This window comes from Mesocricetus auratus, unplaced genomic scaffold (assembly GCF_017639785.1).
Source record: "Mesocricetus auratus isolate SY011 unplaced genomic scaffold, BCM_Maur_2.0 Super-Scaffold_100676, whole genome shotgun sequence".
In the NCBI taxonomy this organism is placed as follows: Eukaryota; Metazoa; Chordata; class Mammalia; order Rodentia; family Cricetidae; genus Mesocricetus; species Mesocricetus auratus.
Genome location: NW_024429266.1, coordinates 152,816,661 through 152,831,390, shown reverse-complemented (window position 1 = coordinate 152,831,390; position 14,730 = coordinate 152,816,661). Strand labels below are relative to the sequence as shown.

General features: G+C 51.5%; 1 protein-coding gene across 7 annotated transcripts in view; it reads right to left on the bottom strand.

Annotated features, from left to right (window-relative positions):
- The window catches only part of Slc6a6 (solute carrier family 6 member 6), a 75,774-nt gene that overhangs the window by 25,457 nt on the left and 35,587 nt on the right, over positions 1-14,730 (bottom strand). For 6 of the 7 annotated variants that reach the window (XM_040738468.1, XM_040738471.1, XM_040738470.1 and 3 more), the window contains 3 exons: positions 10,764-11,003; positions 9,363-9,497; positions 7,568-7,802 (listed from right to left, as the gene is read on the bottom strand). In XM_040738468.1, the coding sequence (XP_040594402.1) occupies positions 7,568-7,802; positions 9,363-9,497; positions 10,764-11,003 (610 nt within the window). Of the gene's footprint in view, positions 1-7,563; positions 7,803-9,362; positions 9,498-10,763; positions 11,004-14,730 lie in introns of those variants that run through there. The other variant, XM_040738474.1, reaches the window with a different exon arrangement.

Here is a 14,730-nt window from a genome sequence, read left to right as displayed (position 1 = left end):
GGAGAAGAGGCTGCTAGCCCTGCTCAGAACCACACAGCAGAGCTGGGGTCTGTGGAGTCAGACACCTCCAGTCACCTTTGCTAGTCTCTGCTGTTTACACACATGCACCTTCACCCAGCACCTCCCTGCAGGGAAGGAACCATAGGAGCCAGCACAGGGTGCTCACAGCCCAGATGGCCACGAAACCTACTGCCCCGGTACCCCGTGCCCTGCAACCCACAGACCTCTTTCCCAGACACTGGGTCTCCAGGTCTTTAAGCTGTCAACCACAACAGAAAGGACACAGGGCCCCCACACTCCAGGAGAGTCCCAGACAAAGACAGTCCTTAGAGCTGCAGGCAGGCCCCTGTCCCAGGCCACCCTATGAACAGGAATGGAGACTATGAGCCTCGGTTTGTCCTTTGGCAAACTGGTAGTGCCAGCTCGTGCCCAGGGTACCCTCTGGACCAGGACCTTTGACTTTTTCCCCCTTCAGAAAAGCCTCATCATAGGAATTTTGAATAAACCCAAGAGTTCTTCTAAATGGTTTTCAAGCAACATGCTTGGTCCACTGTCATTGCTCTCAGGACCCAGGATGACACCTGGCACACAGCAGGATTCAGCAAACACCCACTGAGTGAATGAACCACCTAGGAGAATCAAACCTCACAATACTAGGTCAATGTAAGAGGTACCCCAAGCCTAAATGGGGGGCAACTTGGTTCTTACCCTGCTGCTCACAGTGACATCAGTGCCCCTACCATGTTGCTAAGAGTGCCTGACCAACACACAAGCGACAAAAGCCAGCACAACCTGCCTATGTGCCTTTCCCACTGATCTCATTCCACCCAAGGGGTAGAGCCCATTCGCCACACTTCACAGGTGGGAAAACCAAGGTTTGGAGAGTTCATTTGCCCACACTCGAAAAGCCACGAAAACTGCCTGGGTCCCAAGGCTCCCAACTCCACCACAACATAGTCTGATTTTAAAGGAAAATAGCACCTGCTGGAAAGCTGGCTCAAAGGGTAAGCATATTGTCTGCTCTTCCAGAGGATCTGGGTTCAATTCCTAACACCTACATGGCAGCTCACAACCACGTGTAACTCCAGTTCTAGGGGATATTACACCCCCTTCTGGCTTCTGTGGCATTAGACACACTAGTGGTGCATGTATACGTATACACACACACAGGCAAAACACCTATAGACATAAAATATAATAAAAAAAACTTAAACAATAAGTTAAAGAGCCCTCCAGTCCTCCATTATGATCTGGGATCATCTGGTGTCTCGGGACAGCATCGTGGGGTACCTTCACAAAGCAGGCTAACAGCCAACCACATGCAGCTGGGCCCCTGCCAAGCTGAGACCTGGCAGCACCACAGAACAAAAAGCCCTTCCCATTCAACATTCAGCACTTGGGTGCCAGCCATGGAAGCTCAGCACACAGGGAGAAACAGCCCACGCTCCTGTGAATGGGCCACATGGGGGAGAAGAGCGTGGCCCTATTCTACACTCGCAGCCTTTCCCCTGGCCTGCCCTCCGCAAGTGTGCCCTCAGCAGCCGACGCTCCAAGTGACTTCCTGTAGAACCCATCTAGCCTGCCTGCCTTCCCACTGGTGCTGACCACCTCATGGACAGCATGCTGACGTAGTCTACTTAGTCAATGATCAGCCATGAGACGACCACGTCTCTTCGTTTTTGGGGCAATCCATCAAGCTCAGAACTCCAAAGCCAGATCTTGCTGGTCCTGAGAGCCCCATCCAGGTCATGACTCCCTCTCTGCCCATTCCCACCACCCTGTTAGGGCAAAGCCAACTGCTCAACAGTGCCCACTGCCCACTGCCACCAGGCACTGCCAAGTAGAGTTGCTCTGGGTAGCTGAGACAAACTGAGTCCTTTCATCCCTCTGCTGCTGGGGACAGTCCCTGCAGTGGGACACCCAGTGACATTTTAAGGTGGATTTTCCCTGACCCAGTAGCTCCATTCCCAAGACCATCTCCTATTTTCTACCAGCATGCCCCCCCATAAAGCATTCACCAAGAGGTGACCCGAGTGCCCCTTTAGGGTACAGTAAGCCTTGGGGCGGGCACAGTGGAATACCGCCAGTGTCAAGTTCTTGATGTTCTGATGAAGCAGCATAACACCCTGAGGGACAGAGTGAGCCAGCAGAGCAGGAGGCATCCGCACAAGACCAGGCGCTGCCTGGGGACAGGGACTCAACAATAAATGCAGTCCTTTTGCAGGTGAGTATTCACATATATACTCTATAGACTTGGGCAGGGGGGGGGGGTGTGTGAGACAGGGTTTCTCTGTGTAGTCTTAGCTGTCCTAGAAGTCGCCTTGTAGACCAGGCTAGTCTCTATCTCAGAGTTCCACCTGCCTCAGTCTCCTGAGTGCTGGGATTAAAGTTTTGTTTTGTTTTTTTGAGACAGGGTCTCACATAGCCCGGGCTGGTCTTAAACGGTTGACCTTCTTGCCTCTACCTGAGATTACACAGTACTGAAATTATACAGGTCTGTCATCCAGCTTCATATAGCTTGCCAGGGCCACAAAATGCCTTAGAAATGGAAGGAGTAAGTCTGTCAATCAGGCTCTGACAACCCCAGACAGGCCTGAGCTGGAAAACAGCCATCTGAATCCCAGCAGGGACCCCCTCCACTAATCCTCTCAGTGTCCTCCATCCAAGGGGGATCCCCTGGGGCTTCTCACTGGTCTGAGTGGAGCTCAGTAAAATGCAAGGTGCATGAGACACAATGTCACTTGTGGGTAACTTGTGGGTGCCTCCTAAACCCCTACGTCCCCGCCACGATGCCCTGCTCAGGCCCTACTGCACCCCTAAGCCACTACAGTAACCTTTTCCCAGCTTCCCTACATCACCCCGCACTTGTCAGGGGGGCGCCACGGTATCTGCCATGCCAGCTCTCATCCGTGGCTCCAGCGTCTCTCTCACCTTCCATTCAAATGTTGGTGCTTTTCAAGAGTACGGGGAGTACCTAACAAGAAGACTAGGGGAGCAAACAGGCCGGAAGCCAGACACCATGGGTGTATAGCTGCCCCCTCTACCTCCCTCCCTCACCAGCCCCTTGACTACTACTTGCTCAGGAGTTGAGTGTGGTCCCTGAACTGTTGAACTAGCTGCTTCCTGACTACAGTTTCACCATTCACAGACGGTCGCTTTCCAGGTCTCTGTACTGATGCGCTTTTCCCAAGGGCAACCATTATTCCTGGATACCCTCCATCAAGAGCGCCCCAGCCCTCTCCTTCCCCAGCACTGGTTCTGCGGTCGGCATTTTCTCATTATATTCTTACTTTCTGACCAGTTGAGGTGTCTGTCTACTAGCAAGTCAGATCTGTGCACATGGGGCCTGCATCTGTCTGAATCACAACACCCAGCACATGAAGGCGCTCACCTGACATTAGCTGAGGGAATTCGTTACAGCCATTTGGTAGATGGGGAAACTGAGGCTCAGCCTCCCATTGACCCTAGGTAGTAAGCAAGCCTGGGGCTGATTCTTTTTTTTCTGGAGCACATCAGTGTGTCTCTGGCCATGGCTCCCAGCCTTAAGCTTCCCAGTCTCTTCCAGAGGTAAGCTGCAGATCTTTTCCAAGAAAAGGGCTACTTCTTGCCAGGATGGGAACTAAAAAAGAGAGGCCAGCCTGGACGTGTGTTTGCAGCCGGCTGCCCTGCTGCCGTCCAGTCAGCACTTGGAGATGTAAATTCATCCTCAGAGTGGGCCAAATCGTTTCCTTTTGACTGTAGGCCAGCCGTTTATTGGCCGCAGCAGTCCCCTGGAGACTGGCAGAGGCAACAATTATAAAAAGGGCCGCCCGCCGGAGCATGGGGCCCCCACACGGCCCTTCCCACACCACCTCCTCCTTCCGACAGCTACGGAGGAAGATCGGCTGAGCACGGCTTGTTTGCAAATATGACTCATTTCTTTGATTCTAATAGAATCTAATGATCCATGCTGGGCTCCCAGGGGGCTCTGCAGGAGCCTCGGAGGAAGGCCTGGCTCCAGCCTGCTGAAGGGCATTAGGCCAGACCTGGCCCCGCCTGTCGTCCAAGGCCTATGTTTGGGGACAGAGGTGACCTCAGAGGTGAAGACCAGCAGGATGAGGCCATAGGGGCAAAAGCTCTGTGGCCCCACCATGCAGCCACTAAACATACCCTAATGCCAGTGTAAAATGTTGGTCTCTGGGGCCTAGCGGCTTCTCACAGGAGCTGCTGAGGCTAAGAAGGTGCCTAGCTTTGCAGACAGGGTAAGTGTGGCAGGAACGCGGTGACAGAGGAGTCCACGCCTGACCAGAGACTGGAGAAATATAGATGTGCTCGCACACAAACAGTGCACCATGTGGCCTGTGATCAAAGGCCTGGCTCCAAGGCCTGCCTTGTGTCACAGGGATGGGAGGTGGACTGGAACACAGACGGAAAGTTAACTGAGGGTGGACCTGTGTCCATGCTGGGTCCTCAGAACCCTACGCACATAGCCTGGTCCAGGTTCCAGGTTCCTTACTCTCAGAGAGCAGATGTGAGCACTGGGGCCAGGCTAACTCTGGCTCAGAGCATAGAAGGGGGAGTCAGGCTTGGTGTTCCAACTGCCCTGACCCCAGAGGGTTGGGACACGTGGGAGCTACACTTAGGCCACATTGGGAGGGGAGTTCCCCTCTGAATCCTCCTGCCTCCATGGTAACCAGCAGAAGGGAGGGGCTGACAGAGTCCTCTAGTTCCCACCATGACTGTTACCTTTGGCTCCCAGACCTCCAGATCTGGTTCAGGTAAAGAAACAAGGAAATTGCCTGGGCCTGGGCCAGTGCTCGGTGAGCATTGCTGTGCTCGCCCACTCCTTTCTGGCAGGTCAGATCACAGTGTGGGAAAAGCAAGAGAGCTCTGAGCCAGGGATGGACCAAAGGCTTTGAGGAAAAGGCAGGAGCGAGCAAGGAGCCAAGTGTCCCTAAGCTGCACACAGGAGGCCCTTGAAGGGCCCGGTGTGCACAGGAGGGCAGCTGGATTCTGAATGCATGATGGAGGGTCAGAGAACTGCACGTGAAATGTGAAGAAGTGCCTTAGCTCTTCCCCACAGTGCCTTAGCTCTTCCTCACTTAAGAAATCTCAGGGTCGGGGGCTGGAGAGATGGCTCAGAGGTTAAGTGTGCTGACTGTTCTTCCAGAGGGCAATTCCCAGCAACCACATGGTAGCTCACAACCATCTGTAGTGGGATCTGGTGCCCTCTTCTGGCCTGCAGGCACACAGGAAGACAGAGTGCTATATACATAATTAGTAAATCAATCTTTTTAAAAAGAAACCTCAGGGTCAGCAAGAGGCTGGACACTGGAACTCACGTAAAAGCATAAGGAAAAAAACTGAGTCTGCATAGCTGTCCTTTGACCTCCACACGTGTCATGATGTGCAGAACTCAACTCCCCTACAGTCAATCAAATGAAGGAGGAGGAGGAGACGACGACTTTACATGGAAATAGCTCACAGTGCCCACCCTTTCACCTCTCTTTCCACTGTTTCAAGCCCAAGACAAGGAGAAGTTCTTGGAACCACCTCACCTCTGCACACAGGCTCAGCAGAAGGCTGCTGGGGAAGGGGAGGCTCCGCTCACCTCTGCCTGCTTTGCAGCTCTGCTCAGTGAACCCCAGACTAAGGTGCTGTGAATGCTAAGGTATTTTCAGAGGTTCTAGAAAACAAAGTCAGGTCAAGAGCCTGTGCAGGCCAGTGTCAGCAGAAGCTGGCACTCCTTGGGCACAGCATATCCCTGGACACTGCGGAAGAACCTGCAATAAGGCCTGAGGGACCAGGCGTTTTCCTAACGCTTTGTGCCAAGTGCTTTGCGCAAGGTTTCTAGAATACAAGGGTGCTGGAATAGACTCAGGCAGAGAATGTCTGAGGAGAGGGCAAGGGCACCGAGCAGAGATCTTCCAAGGTGCCAGGCAAAGGCAACAAGAGCATGACTCCCTTGCCACTAAAGCCTGTGGACATTTGAGGGGGGTCACATTCAGATTCTAGCCCCTCCCCACCAAAAAGGAAGCTTAACCATAATGAAGACACAACACCGAACAGTACCCTGAAGTGAGGGAGCAGTTTTCAGTGGTCATGCAGGGGTTCATCATCTAGGGCTGTGATATAGCCCCTACAACAGTATGAGGATCATCCCAGGGATGGACACTGAGGCCAGAGAGGAGACCACATCTGTCTAAGACAGAAGTAGCAGAATGCAGGTTTAACCCTGGAAGGTAGACACCTCAGAGGCTGGCAAGGTACCAGAAGCCTGGGAGAGTTAGGTAGCCATGGCGTCCAAGCAATGCCAAGAACAGCACAGAAAGGTTAGGGCTTGTGGTCTTGAGCCCCTTCAAAGAAGAGAGTGAAATGCCAGCTCTTTGAAGGGTGGAGAACATGCTTTTAATACCCTTCCCATTGTTTGCTAGTGGAAAATATACATATTAGGAGACCCCATGTCCCCAAAGCCTAGGGCCCTGCCTGTGAATGTAGTATAGAGGCCCAGGCATGGCACAGGCCACCCAAGGAAGACCACTTCCTGCAAGTAAGAACAGCTGACGGATCTTGTAGGAAATATAACACAGCTCTCGCTCCTGATGGTCCCTAGTTTAGGGCAACACCTCAAAGGCAGCCACTGCCCACCAATGAGAGAGAGTCTCATCTCATGGTAGTCTGGGACAGGCCTTCCGCTGCCTTGACTCTCCACTGCACATGAGGCCAAGAGGCATCCTGAGTTAAGGTGCACACTTAAGGGAACTGACGCACTCAGGGTTTCTAATCAGCTTCCATGAACTGTTAGGATGTCCTGGAATGCATGCACACTCATGAGAGTTCCCCAAATGCTATTAACACAAGGACATATCTTCATGCTGTTCACATGCTGGGGTTTGCCTGCCTGTTGCTCTTGAGCTGCCTATGAAAAGCCAAAGGGGAAATACTGGGCGATGAGATCACACAAGCCATTCACTCCTAACACCCTCTTCATTGTGAGGCCAGCCACAAAAGAGCCACCCACAGACACATGAAGGAGCCCAACAGAAGACCTACCAAGGTGAGCACAACTCAAACTGGCACCCAGTAGTCATGAGCTCAACAATAGCGCTTGGTTAAAACCACCAGGCTTGGGAATGATTGTAATACAGCAAGAGCTAACTAACTGATATAAAGCTTTACTATCATCAACTCACCTCTTCATTTGAATAACTACATAAATGCGTTTTTCTCTGTGATAATAGAATGCTTTTCCCAAAATATATTAAGAAAATTATAATTTTCAAACACATGTACACCTATATTTGGAGAAAATTCTTTCACAGAAATCCCATGGAATAACAATGATACATCTTCTTCATTTGACAGTTAAACTAAGACTCAAAAGGGGTGATTGCCTAAAACAATCAAATAGCCATAATTTGTAAACCGGGATTCAAATCCATCTTGTATGAGACAGAGGCATGGATGGAGTTGTCTCCAGCTGTGTCTCTTCCTACCCTCCAGAGACAGGGCCTGTTACAATCAGGATGAAGACACTGTCCCCTCTAGACTGCCCATGCCCTTCCTCCTTCCCATGATGTGGCCTTACTCCCAGAACTCGATGACAGGCGAAGTGAAGTTGGTAGTGCTAAGGGAGGCCCAGAGACTCTCGTTCCTACGCAGGGTGTCCTCCATGCAATGTGGTGTGTTCCAGCTGTGGTTGCAGTGGGCCCAGGGGAGCTCCTGCTGGAAGGAATGGAATAGGTAGTATGTGGCCCAGGCCAGGATGACAATGTAGTACACATTCAGGAGGGACACGATGACGATGGATGCGTAGCCAATGCCTGTGGGCAAGAAAAGCAAAATGGACACATGTCAAAAAGGAGGCACAGTCAACGGGGAGGCACTGGTGTGCCTAGGCTGTGAGCCAAAGGGGCCCCCTCAACAATAAGCACAAAATAGTCACAGGATGAAGGAATAACCAGATGAAAGGACGTGTGAATGAGTGGTCAAAGAAATGGTGGCCAGAGGAATCACAGGAATGAAAGAAGTAGGACAAGACGATGACTGTGCAGTTGGATGGCCGGATGGGTGGCCAGAAACATAGATGAACAGAGGGATGGGTTTTTCTAGAAAAATGGATGAACAGAAATAGTTAGATGGACGGATGGTAGATGGATAGAAATATGGATGAATGAATAGAAACATGGATGGATAGATAAAATATGTGAGAATAGGTAGATGAATAGAGGGATGGATGGATAGATAGATGGGTGAATAGAGATAAATGAAAATATGGAGGGGGCAGGGCAGTGGTGGTGCACACCTTTAATCCCAGCACCTGGGAGGCAGAGGCAGGTGGATCTCTGTGAGTTCGAGGCCAGCCTGGTTTACAGAGTGAGTTCTAGGACAGACTCCAAAACAATACAGAGAAACCCTTTCTCAAAGAAACCAAACCAAAAGAAAGGAAGGAAGGAAATATGGAGGGAAACATGGGTGGGTGGATAGAAATATAGGATTGGTAGATGAATAGAGGATGGATGGATGGAAACATGGATAGGGAGACAAATATGGAAGGATGAGTAGACAGATGGAAGGATAGATTGATAGATACATGGATGGATGGATGGATGGATGGATGGATGGATGGATGGATGGATGGATGGATAGATGGATGGATAGATGCAGAGAGCTAAACGAACAGACTTTATATTCACACTTTAACATCTGTTGTAAATATAGTCTAATTCTTATATATGTACATATGGTGGTTGGTTGGAAGGCTGGATAATAGGTGGAAGAAAAGGAGATGGATGGCCTAACTATTGAGTGATGGCATAATGGAAGAAATAGTAGGTAAATATTTATGTAGGTGACTGAAAGAAGGGGCTAATATTCCCATTCCTTCCTCCCCATCACAGCAGTGATTACTCCAGGTAAACACTAAGTACCGAGCACATAATGGAGCCACCATCAATAGAGTGCTGACCACACATACAAAACTCAGACATGACTATCTTTCTGTCTTCCCAGTAACTCTATAGGGTGAGAATATTGTTTCCTAGATGAAGAAATTGAGGCTCAATGACTTTCCTAAAGCCACCCCAACAAGAGGATTAAGTGAGGCCTAAACCCAGTGCCCCAGATTCCTGCATTTTGAGAGAGCTGCGCTCGCTTATCCAAACACCCACAGAGGTGGCCCCAAGGTGGACTTTCTGAGTAGCCAGGAACATGCAGTATGTATGTCCCTTCTCCTTGCCTCTTGGTGACATTACAACATGCTGCTGCCCTGCATCCAGCACTGATACATGTGAGATGTGATAAACCCAGAAGATAGAAGGTGTCACTAAAAACCTGGTAGATTTAATACATACAGACCGAAGTGATGCCAGCTACATACTCACCAGAGAACAAGGGGCAGATCTTCTCCCAGCAGGTGATGCCCCCTTCTGAGGTGTACTGGCCTATGATGACCTCCAGGAAAAACACAGGCAGGCCGCTCCCAAACAGGAAAATAAAATACGGTATGAGGAAAGCACCTGCCAAGTGAGCAGAGGGGAAAGAGTGAAGCTAGGGCTGTCACAGCATGGCTGGTAAGCTGCTCACTCCCAAGACCTCCCAACCAAAGGCATCAGGAGTGCGGGATGTAAGTAAGCGTGGAGACCAAACTCGGACTCCCCGGAAGATTCTCCAGGCCTGCCTACCCATCCCACCCACTAACCTGCAAATCTACCAGGTTCTTCAAGCCATTAGGCTGGTGCCTGCCTGCCTTTTCCACAGTATCCTTCCCATAAAGGCTGCTTGATCTGCTAGACCTGGGAACATACAGCACTACCTCCTTCAGGAGCTATACCCATCTGCCACAGGCCAGCCTGGGTCAGCGTCCAGGAAGGCCCAGAATCGGGGTGGGGGTTGGAAGGCAGGAGGTGGTGGGTGCCAGGGGGAGGCAGGGAACAAAGTATCTAAAGGGGTGGTCCTACCTGCATATACTAATGGCTTTAGTGGGCCCATAAAATTGTGTAAAATTGTGAGCACCTTGGGTCTACGCTTTGTTCTAGGGAGCATCTAGGATACCTATCAGAGCTGCCAGGGAATCTGAGACCTATGAGGTCAAGAAACCAGGTGCTAAGAGGAGGTTCCCCCAAAAGTGGCTCTCTTACCACGGGAGCAGACAGTACGCCCACCTTTACAGTCACATGGCAAGTGGTTGCAACCTACATTCTTCTTCGGTCCCCGTCTGCGCCAGTGAGAACATCTCTAAGCTGGTGCTGCCTAACCTTGACATCCGAGGGAAATCTCTCAGAGACCTCAGCAGGAGGAGAGACAGCCCACACAAAACTCCAAACCCAACCCCACCAACTCAACCACCATAGCTAGGATACCTTCATGGATGTCCTCTGCCCCCAATCCCCTTGCATTATGGCAAATAATGCTGGTTTGCCATCCACAGAAAGAGACAACAGGCTTTTGGGAAGTTTTAGGGTGAAGTTAAAAAGCAAAATCAGTGCCAAAGATGCTAAAAGAGAAGGCTGTAAGCCCAGAGGTGGTGGAATGTAGGGACAAAGGGCATGAATGTTTAAGGTTGATGCCATGGGTCAGACAGGGCAAACCAGAGGATCATAGAGACTGAGGGTCCTCCAGAAGGTTACCTAGCCAAGGGGTTACACAACACCACCCTGTCTGTCCTCAGGCATGCTGACTCTGTGTGTGAGATGCAGGTGGGTAGACCTGACCTGGAGAAGGTCAGAGAATAGAAAAAGATCTCTCACACCCTGACCCCAGTCTTGCATTTGATCCAGACTTACCTCCACCATTTTTGTAGCAGAGGTATGGGAAGCGCCAGACGTTGCCCAAACCCACAAAGCCTCCGGCCACAGATAGCACAAAGTCAATCTTGCTGGACCACTTCTCCCTCTGAGGGGGCTTCCCCTCGGCCTCATCCTCAGGCCGTGTGCCTGGGCTCTTTCCTGGAGAAGGCTTCAGGATGTCTTTGTGGAAGTCTTTCAGACATTGCAGCTTCTCCTTGGTGGCCATTTCCTCGTTTTCTATGGGAGGCAGAATCAAGGTGGATGATGAGACCTACCCAGTAACACTTAGGACCAGTTCCTACCTCCCCAGGCTGCAGAAGGAGCTCCCACACCATGAGTCCCCATCATAGAAGCCACATAGACTTCAAAGATCTCAAAAGCTCAGGTCTGAATCACTTGCAACCTATAGAAGCAACAGGCTCCATTTCCCAGGCACCAGCTAAACAGAAGTACTGGTGGCCCAAGATTGCCCCCCAAACATCAAATTTCATTCAGTTTGTGTATCCTATGCACTTCCAAACATCTTCCAAAGGAGAGTCTGCCTGTGGCTCTCCACTCCAGACACTTCTAATTGAGGTCTATACAGAAAAAAAAATAGCAACTCACATCTCAGTTACACCTTCGTGCAGAGCCTAGTGAGGGGCCTGGCCTACAGGAGGTGCCTGCTCTCAGTGAAGAAGCAGGGAGATAGTGTTGACCACACAGGACACTATACTAGGAAACAGGCTTCACCATCAGGGTATATAAAATGGACAGTAACAGAATAGGTTTGTAGCAGAAGAAAATAAGGCTTTCTTATACAGAATTATACAAGGATGCTTGTGGCAGCTGAGGATATGATGCCAGGGCAGGTATGGAAAATAAGCTAGGAAAGCCTGGCCCATCCCCAGACTGGGAACCAGGGCTTGCTACTTACTATCCATTCTTTAGTCCTGCCAACTCCAGGCTAAACTCACAGACCCTAGCAAGCAGGGGTCTTGCCCTCTGTTTTCCAGCTGGGCTTGGACATAAGGAGGCTTCCTAAGCCTGGCACAGTTCAGGGTCACCTCCCTGCTTGGACTCTACCCTGGGTAGGGGCTTGTACCAGCTAATGTTCATCATCTTCCCCTAGCATCTCCTCGTGTCTCTGGAGCTTAGCTGAGAGGCACTGTCACATCCTGTGGTAGTCACCATCCATGTCATCAAAGGACACATAGCAAGTCCTATGAAAAGCAAGTAACCAAGCACATCTAGAGACCCTGTCAACCCTGGGTCCTGTGTGCAATTGTTCACATACAGGATGGCAGAGAGTCACAGGGTGGGGATGAGTTGGGGGGAACCCAGAGCTAATAGCCCTCCCTGCTCTTTTCTGAGTCTCAGTTTCCCTATCTGCAGATTAAAATGAGTGACAACAAAGGTAGTCACAAGGCGGGTGGTGGCGGCACACACCTTTAACTCCAGCACTCAGGAGGCAGAGGCAGGCAGATCTCTTTGAGTTCGAGGCCAGCCTGGTCTACAGAGCTAGTTTCAGGACAGCCTCCAAAGCTACAGAGAAACCCTGTTGTCTTGAGAAGAGAGAAAGAAAGAATGAATGAATGAATGAAATCACCCGCTGAAGTAGATACAGAGTGTGCTGTTCCCAGCTCTTGCCGCTGAGAGAGCACCTTCATCTGGCTTCCCACAGCCAACCCCTACCTGAGCTCCAACTTCCCACACTTCCCAGCTGGTGGTCTTCTCCACGACCTGGCCAGAGGTTTGTGGAGAGAAGAACCTGTCCTGTTTAGCGCTCTGAAGCCCAGCATACAGTAGGGCATCAGGTTAAGTGCTGTACCAACAGAAACTCAGTGCCAAGGGGAACATGGTGAGACCTCGCACTAAGGTCCAGAGTGGCTGCCAGAGACATTAGGGTATACAGAAGTAACATGCCAGGTCCCTGGAGGGACTCTGCAAGGCCCAGAGGCCCAGAGGCTCAATAACCCCACTTCCTCCACACCTCCTTCCTCTCACTGGCTGGCTTGGGGTGGAGGACCCCAATTGTTTTGCTATCTGGCAGTGAGCAGACCAAGAAAGGCTTCCTGGAGCCACTGGGCAGCCCCCAAGCCCTTCCTCTGTCTGGGGGAGCATCCGCATGGCCTTTCTCTGCGGCTCCCCCGGGGCCCCACATGGCTCAGCAAGCCTGTGGCCACTGTGAAAACAGCTCAGGCAGCCAGCATTGTTCCTGCAGCAGGTCAGCAGCCCCCGATGGTTATCTGACCAGCTCATTGTGGCCTGCGGTGGGCGCATAATTGGAGGATGTGGGACTCCACTCCCTCCAAGGGAAGGGTCTGCTCGAGAATGACCTGGAGCCTCCAACAGAGAAGGGCTGATCCACCCTTTGGACACGTCTCAATGCTTGGGGCTGGGAAGACTTCTAGCTTTTAAACTTAAGAGGAGGACAAGGGCCAGCCTCCAGCATCGGGAGGGATGGAAGAGAGACAAGGGTCTCCTCGCCCCACAGGGAGCTACTGGCCAAGGCCAGTTCTAATAAGGAGCCAGACTCTAATGCCCTATGGCTTGCTGCCCTGACAGCCCTGGTTCCACATTCTGGACTCCCAGACCCATTAATGACCCTGTACTCAGAGAACCCTCTAGAAATACGGGAAGGGAGCAACAACTGGGGTTCCAAAAAACCCGTGTCTAGACTCTGCTTTGCTACATACTCTAAGGATTCCATCTGTCATCATGCTGCCTGAGGCTGGACCATGATGGCTAGGGGCCTGAGGGAGGCAGTGCAGTGCCTGTCCTGTGACTGGCACTATGGAGTCTCTGTGGGTCTCTTCGGTCACTCAGGTCCACCCAGAAGTATGATCCTCCTTCACTGTCACCCTCCTTCCTATGGGAGCATGGTACAAGAGCTAAATGGTTCTCCATTTGCCTTTGGAAAACCCAGGGCCCAGTGAACCTGCCTCAGCATCACCTCCAAGCCTCAGGCTAGCTGCTTATCACAGGACTACCATCAGGGGAGGACATTCCCCCTGGCCTCAACTTCCCTAGGTCCAGAGACACAGGCACTCTGTCCTTCTTCCAAGCCCCTTGTGTGTGCCTGACCAGCAGCCCTGCAATATACCATTCCAGCAAGACCTGCAGATCTGCTCTGCACATTCTTGGCATCCACCCCCACGTCCCTGTCACCATGGCAACCTCCTCTCAGCCAGCAGCCCCTACTGCAGGCATCTACAACAGCCTCCCTATAGGTCTCCTTGCTGCTCTGCTGCCCCCAGCCTATTCTCATGCAGCTGCTGACAACGGCAGCTTAAAAAAAAATCACATTCATAATGAACACCAGCTCCCAGTTCACTGCTAGAGGAAAACACAAGGCCTGCTCCAATCCTTGGCCCTCCCAGATCCCAAGCAAGACCCTTATAAGCCCTTATCTCCCACCCATGTGGGACAGCCCCACAGGAATGTTGTAGCTTCTCCCACTCCCTATGCCGGCTGTTCCAGGCCCTGTGGTAGCAGCTTGGTGATGTGAGCCCTGACTGAGGAGCTGAGAGCCACTTAAAGTGGCTGAAGGACCTTAGGCAATGTACTAAGCCTCTCTGGTCTTCAGGGTTCTCATCTGTAGAACAGTAGTGCCCATCAGGGGAGTAGAGAGAGAGAAAGGGGGAGGGGAGGGCGGGTGGTGAACAGAATAGCTCAGAGCAGCACGTTGGTACGTGGTAAGCACTCCCTAAAATAATAGCTGGTGCCACGACCAACCCCAGGGTGGACAAGGCCTTCATCCCACTCAGCAAGAGATGAACAAGGCCCAAACGACTCTGAGATCACTGGAAGGAGGCAGTATCACAGAAACCCTGGGACTTTGCCTCAGCCTTTGATCTCTCTGTCTCTGATAGGCCTCCACTGGCCCAGTCTGACTTCTCAGGACACCCACTAGGGTCCACCTCCAGGCTCCCAGCTAGGCCAGCCCACACTCACGGTGGTCAAGGGGCTACAGTACAGCACA